The sequence below is a fragment of the Barbus barbus genome (genome assembly GCF_936440315.1).
Source record: "Barbus barbus genome assembly, chromosome: 20".
Taxonomy (NCBI): domain Eukaryota; kingdom Metazoa; phylum Chordata; class Actinopteri; order Cypriniformes; family Cyprinidae; genus Barbus; species Barbus barbus.
Genome location: NC_136748.1, coordinates 28,346,264 through 28,353,418, shown reverse-complemented (window position 1 = coordinate 28,353,418; position 7,155 = coordinate 28,346,264). Strand labels below are relative to the sequence as shown.

The window sequence follows — 7,155 nt, the reverse complement described above, 5'->3', positions numbered from 1 at the left end:
CCCTTGTTTAATGTTGAGTTATGAGTCTTTAAGAATCGGCTCTATCTCAGTGAAAACATGTCGGCTTCCCCTCTTCTGTCGTCATTCGTTCCTCACTGCGTTTCCTCAGTACAGACCCCTGTTCCTGCCGCGGGACCCGTCTCTAACCCGACTCCCTCGTTTATCTGCCGTCTCTCCACTGTTCCTTCCTCCTTCATTCATTCCTGTCGTATTTGTTTCCTCATTCCAGAGCCGTCAGTCTTATCACTGTACAAGTCTCTCATACTCATTTACTGGATATGACTGAGAATCATTATCAGATACACTGCATCTAAGGCTTCTTCTAGATTGTGTAATATCTATAAAATTCACTAGCTCAGAGACTAAGATATAGTTTTCAATTTCCAATGGTGATATCAGTAGAACAAGGAGCCTGATATATTGCTGCTATATGATGTACAATATGATTTAATTAACATTTTACACTATATTTACTCAACATTCGCTCAGAAAGTTTACTAAATCCACTACAATCTTCCATACTTCAGCCAAGCAATTGACAAACAGTCTAAATTTAAATATAATGTTATTGAATGGATGGATTAATAGTTTTAATAGGCTCTAAAATAGGATGAGCCACTTGGTTTATAATAGTGCTGTCAAACGATTAATTGTTTGATAAAATAATTGCATCCAAAATAAAAGTTTTTGTTTACATAATACGTGTGTGTGTACTGTGTATATTTATATATATATATATATATATACAGTGCCCTCCATAAGTATTGGAACAGTAAAGACATTGCTCTGTTGGCTGTGGAGTCAAGACATTTGCAAATATGATTAAAAGATGAATATGAGACAAAACTACAGAATGTCACATTTTATTATTGGATGTTTCAACACATAATGTTTTAGCAGCTAAGAAGTTCAGCACTTTTAGAGTTCATCCCTCTATCTGATGAGAGCATAAGTATTGGAACAGTTGCCTCACAGGTCTTTCTAAGTGATCAGCTGTGTCCTGCTGCATTAATTCTTCAGATATTAAAACCAGGGAATGTGTCGTATCAGTTATATCCATTACTTCTGTATTCTGAATGTTGCATTCAATGATGACACACAAACCAGGATGAAGACGAGGGATCTGACTTTGAGAGAAAAGCAAGCAATTTGGATGCTAAAAGAAAAGAGGAAGAATGGAGAAATCAAGAGTTTGGAAACCACCAGCAACCAACAACGACCTGATCGGCTGAGAAAACAACAGTAGTTGATGACAGACAAATCATAAAAGCTGTGAAAATGAACCCTAAAAGACGTCTCTGTAAAATCACCATCAACTTCCAGAAAGCTGGGGTGATGCTCTGACAATCTACTGTCCTCAGGAGACTTTGACACAGAATTACAGATGCTACACAGCAAGATGCAAACCTCTGACCAGCACCAAAAATAGAAAGGCAAGATTAGAGTTTGCAAAAAAGCACAAAGGTGAGCCAGAAGAGTTTTGGAACTGTGTTTATGGACCGATGAGACAAAGATGAACCTTTGTCTAAGTGATGGGAAAGCAAAAATGTGGAGAAAAAAAGGGAACTGCAATGATCCCAAGCATACCGCCTCATCTGTAAAGCATGGTGGAGGTGGTGTCATGGCATGGGCATGCATGGCTGTCTCTGGAACAGGCCCTCTCAACTTTACTGATGACTTAATGTATGATGACAGTAGCAGAATGAATTAGGAAGGGTACAAAACCATCTTGCCTACCAATATTCAAGAAAATGCCACCAGATTCATTGGGAAGTGCTTCATATTGCATCAGGATAATGACCCAAAACACCCTGCTAGTTCAGTCAAGGAATTTATAAGGGCAAAGAAATGGAAAGTCTTAGATTGCCCAAGTCAATCTCCAGATTTAAATCTGATTGAACATGAATTTCACCAGCTGGAGAGGAGAGTAAAGGCAGAAACTCCCCAAAACAAGCAACAATTGGAATTGGCTGCATTAAAGGCTGGGAAAAGCATTTCAAAGGATGAGAGCAAGAGTCTGGTGATGTCTATGGGTCACAGACTCACTGCTGTGATTGTGTGCAAGGGATCTGCAACTAAATAATAGCTTTTAATCTTTTATACCTGCCTTTTGTTCAACTGTCCCAATACTTATGCTCACATCAATGAGTGGGATGAACTCTAAAAGTGCTGTTCTTTTTATTTGGTAAAACATGTATGTGTTGAAACGGCTAATAATAAAATGTTACATTCTGTAGTTTTGTCTCATATTCATCTTTTAATTATATTTGCAAATGTCTTGACTCCACAGCCAACAGAGCAATTTTGTCTTCACTGTTCCAATACTTATGCAGGGCACTGTGTATAAATACGTACACATACAGTATATATTTTGAAAATATTTACATGCATTTCCATATATATAATTATATTCCTATGTATAAACTTAACATTTTTCTTAAATATATACATGCATGTGTGTGTATTTATACATGCATAATAAATATACACAGTACACTCACGTATATTATATAAACAACTTTTATTTTGGATGCGATTAATCGTTTGACAGCTCTAGTTTATAATAAAGTAAACTATGATATTATTATTGACTGTGATGTTGTTTGTTTGCAGTCGGAGCTGAAGATGGGGCGGCAGTCGGCAATCAGGAAAACCTGGTTCTGGAGAGTGACTTCCTCCTGGGACAGGAGCTGGGCTTTGGAGAAAATGACTACAGGATCGTGGGTTTTGAGAGGGACTCAGGTCAGTGATATGGAATATGAATTACTTTAAGTCAGTTTACAATTATTTTGCTGTACTGTTCCATACTTCAGCCAAACATTTGTGGATAGATAATAGGCTTTAAAAATGGGATGACCCACTTTCTAAGATGTTGTAGAATATTTGTTATACAAATACACTTTACTAATTAGATTTTGTGAAAACCTTGTTGTATAGTAGTAATAGCTATTATTATTATTATTATTACTATTACTACTACTACTACTGTCATTATTAACAGTAATGATAATAATATTAAGAATATTGATATAATTAATATAATACTAGAATATTAAAATAATAATAATAATCTATTGTAGAATAGCTGATACAATAGCTTTGTTTTATATTAATAATAATTATATATATATATATATATATATATATATATATATATATATATATATATATATTGTATCAATAGTAATTAATAGTAAGTATAGTATAGTTATAGTATCATTATCAGTAATGATAATAGTAGTAGAAGTAACATTTGTTGATTTTATTGTTGTTGTTATAATATTTTCAATAATAATAATATAGCAACTATTATTATTATTGATTTTATTTATTAAACATTTATATTATTGTTGCCACAGAAACAAAAAACAACTGAAGGCCTTGCTTTACAGTGATTTTGTGATAAAAATAAAATTGAAAATGAGGTTTTGTGGCTTACAGTCCATGTGAAGTCATCTATATGCTAGTGTACTCCAAGTTGACAAAACTTACGTTTACCAATTTTTCTTCTGGGAGAACAGTCTAGACATTTTGCTGACCCTAATTTATTGTATTGTATTGTATCTGTTTATTTATTTATTTTAAATATTATGAAATCTTTGATATATTTTGCCGCAGCTTCCTATGTAAACACAGTAAAGAAAATGGTTTTCAAGAAAAACCATAAAAGAGCATGTTGTGATCTCCCGATAGACTCCGTCACGGCTGACATGGGAATGCCGGTGTATGGCTTCAGTGATGAGGACTGTTCCAGCTACAACCGTCTCGGCATGGAGAGCGACTTTGAGGACCCACGAGACACGGAGAGCGAGCGGGAGGAGATGGGCCCCGACGCCTCATTTGCTCCGTACCTCTCCTGCAGGCAGTGCGGGCAGCTGCTGGGCGACCCGCTGAGCGGCGCGCTGGACCTCGCCGGCCTCTACTGCCTCCAGTGCGGTGCCGAGGGTGGAGACGCAGACCGGCAGGACCGTCCGTTAGAGGAGGCCCACCCCACAGACACCGAGCAGGGGAAGGTGAACCGAGGCAGATCCACGTCCGATGGAAGCTCTTGTAAAACGTACTCCTGTAAACTGTGCAGCTTCAGCTCGCGTTACTCCAATCACTTGAAGCGGCACATGAAAACACACAATGGTGAGAAGCCGTACCGCTGCCAGCAGTGCACCTACGCCTCCACCCAGCTGGTCAACCTGCAGCGGCACGTGCGCACACACACGGGCGAGAAGCCATACAAATGCGAGTTCTGCACGTTCGCGTGCAACTCTCTGGGAAACCTGAAGAGGCACCAGCGCATGCACACGCAGGAGAAAGACCTCAACTGCGGCCAGTGCGACTTCAGAGCCAACAACAGCCACTCCTTAAAGAAACACATGATGAGCCACAAGGAGGACAAATCGACAGACTTCACGGAAGGTAAATAATTAATCCACTTCACGTTAGAGCTGCGCGATCATTTTAAATAAAACCAAAATCATGGTATAGCTTTAGAGCGATTATCAAATCAAGCCTAGTGTGATATTTTTTATTTATTTTTTGGCCAATTAAATTTTTTTAATGAATTCACATTTTAAATCGCAGTCCTTTTTCTTTCTTTTTCAAATCGTGCAGACCTAGGGCATATTATGCTAAAGAAGAAAATGTTTTTGTAATCTTTAGTCAGATTCAATAATATGGTTAATGTTGAACAATAACGAGAATGCAAATCATGATTATACATTATAAAAATAAGCCATATGGCTTGCGAAGGCAGTTTAATTAAAATAAATGCAATGCATATTTCAAAATGAAGTGCTCATTTACACATTATACTTTAAGATTTGAAAATGAATAAATTAAGACATAAATATTAGTATTGTAAAATATTATATTATTTTTTAAATACTATAATTTTTATAGCACGATATTATTTTATTTATAAAATGTTTTTTTATTATTATTATTTATTTTTATTCATTATATATTACAATAATATTATTATAGTCTTATTGATATATAATCACAATTTTCTTGGTCAAATTTTGCAGCACTACAAACATGCACGATAAAAATGGAGCTTTTTTAAATAATTTAATTCTCACATTCCATATTCCCGTCTCGAGCTCCTTTGCCGATCACACTCCCCTCTCTCTCTCCGCCCGATAATTTCCGTTATTTCTCTACTGTCCTGTCCAATAAAGCATAAAAAGCCCATAAAAAATTGCAATCAGAAATTTATCAGAAAAAAAATAAATAAAAATTTTTCCCCCAAATTCAAAATTGAGTCCCGGCCTGTGGCTGTTCTCACCTTTCCTATCACTTGCTTTCACTGCTTCTGCTGTCCTGTCATCATAAACGTATACCTGCCAAAAATACTAGTTATTGCAATAATACCAAATAAGAATAGACGATGGGAAAAGTATTTTTTTCATGATCCAGTCGATTCCGAAGGGATAAAAAGTTCAGCCCTATATTTTTTCTGTTTCACTCATCTAATATGTGTCATACAGAAGTAAAATCGTTTATGAGTGCAATTTCCCTACAAAGATAAAGCAGTTATTTTGCTTGACTTCATTCAGTTATTTTTATTTACAGTGCTAAACAGGAATGCAGATTCCGAGGAAGCACTTGTTCTCTTCAAAACTGCAGGTTTCTTGCTATTGCATACTTCCATTAACTTTGTACTTAGCACTTTAAGCACTTCGTGCTGCAAACCAAAAAAAGGAAGCAAAGCATGAAGCAAGGGGAAGTAGAAACTCTTGGCTTCCTAAATCTGGATTCGCTGTAAAGAGGAAGCTTTTTTTTGTTCATTTGTTTTTCAGAGTCTGTGGTGTCTGACCTGACTCTGCACATCAGCAGCGACCCTGACTTCCTCCAAAGCTACGACACCCTGCGAACGGACCGCCATCCCCCCGCCCTGCTGCACGCCCAGGGTTTGGCCAAAGAGTCAGACCCTCTGCCCGAGCTGCTATTCCCCTTCACGTGCCGCGTGTGCGGAGCAGTGCTGGAGGACGAGGAGGGCGCCACGGCGCAGATCTGCAGTAAATGCACACTAGACATGCTGTCCAAAAGCTCGCCAAGTAGCCCGGAGAAAGGCGACAAGCTGTACTCTTGCACGTCGTGTCCGTTCGTCACGCAGTACCCCAACCATCTCGCACGCCACATGAAGACTCACAGCGGCGAGAAGCCCTACAAGTGCCCGCAGTGCAATTACGCCTCCGCCCACTTCGACAACCTCAAGCGGCACCACCGCGTGCACACGGGCGAGAAGCCCTACAAATGCCGTGTGTGCGACTACGCTTGCGGAAATCTGGCCAATCTCAAGCGGCACGAGCGCATCCACTCGGGCGCCAAGCCCTTCCAGTGCAGCGTGTGCAGCTACAGCTGCAACCAGAGCATGAACTTGAAACGCCACATGCTGCGGCACACCGGCGAGAAGCCCTTCAAGTGCCAGGAGTGCGGATACACCACGGGCCACTGGGACAATTACAAACGCCACCAGAAGAAGCACGGCCACTCCGCCGAAGGCTGGCTCAAGATGCAGCTGCCGGAGAAAGAGGAAGAGGATGAGGAAGGAGAAATGTAGTGGAAGCTCTTTATGATGTCTAACTCCAGTTGCCTTATTATTATTATTATTATTGTTTTCATCAGAGGAATCCATGTAGTAACGGTGTGTCGCTACAGGGCCAGTGTGCTGTTTTTTTTCACTTGATTGTATTTGTATTTTGTCCAACTGTTTACAGCAGCTGATTTCAATCCCAGAATCACAGCTTTGCAATTAAAGCTAGACATTTTGAACTAAAAGAGCACATTTATTCTATACTGGGTGAGTCTCACAAAAATCTAACATGCCACATTTCACCCCAAAATTAAAGAAAAGAAAAAAAGTTAAATCCAGGATTGTGTAATTTTGCATGAAAAAAAGAGGCATGTTTCTTAGGACCATGAAGATTTTTTTTTTTTTTTTTTTTGGAAGGAACCATGTCTCTTAGGACCATAATGATGAATAGTGAATTTTTATTTTACACTACCTTTCAATTTAGTTTTATTTATTTTGTTTATTTTTTTGATTTTCTATTTTTTTTTTAATTAATTCATTTTTATTTTTTACTTTTAGGTTTTAAAAATGAGGCATGTTTCTTATGAGCGTTTTGTTTTGCATTTTTAAATTATTTTGGGGAC

The 7,155-nt window shown here is 38.3% G+C and overlaps 1 protein-coding gene across 1 annotated transcript in view; it reads left to right on the top strand.

Annotated features, from left to right (window-relative positions):
- Positions 1 to 6,838, top strand: part of LOC306886604 (zinc finger protein 513-like) — an 8,328-nt gene extending 1,490 nt beyond the window's left edge. Inside the window, exons 2-4 of the mRNA XM_079443863.1 lie at positions 2,614 to 2,742; positions 3,694 to 4,410; positions 5,796 to 6,838. Coding sequence (XP_079299989.1) covers positions 2,614 to 2,742; positions 3,694 to 4,410; positions 5,796 to 6,559 — 1,610 coding nt within the window. The 3' untranslated portion in view covers positions 6,560 to 6,838. The remainder of the gene's footprint in view (positions 1 to 2,613; positions 2,743 to 3,693; positions 4,411 to 5,795) is intronic.
- Positions 6,839 to 7,155: the final 317 nt, after the last annotated feature.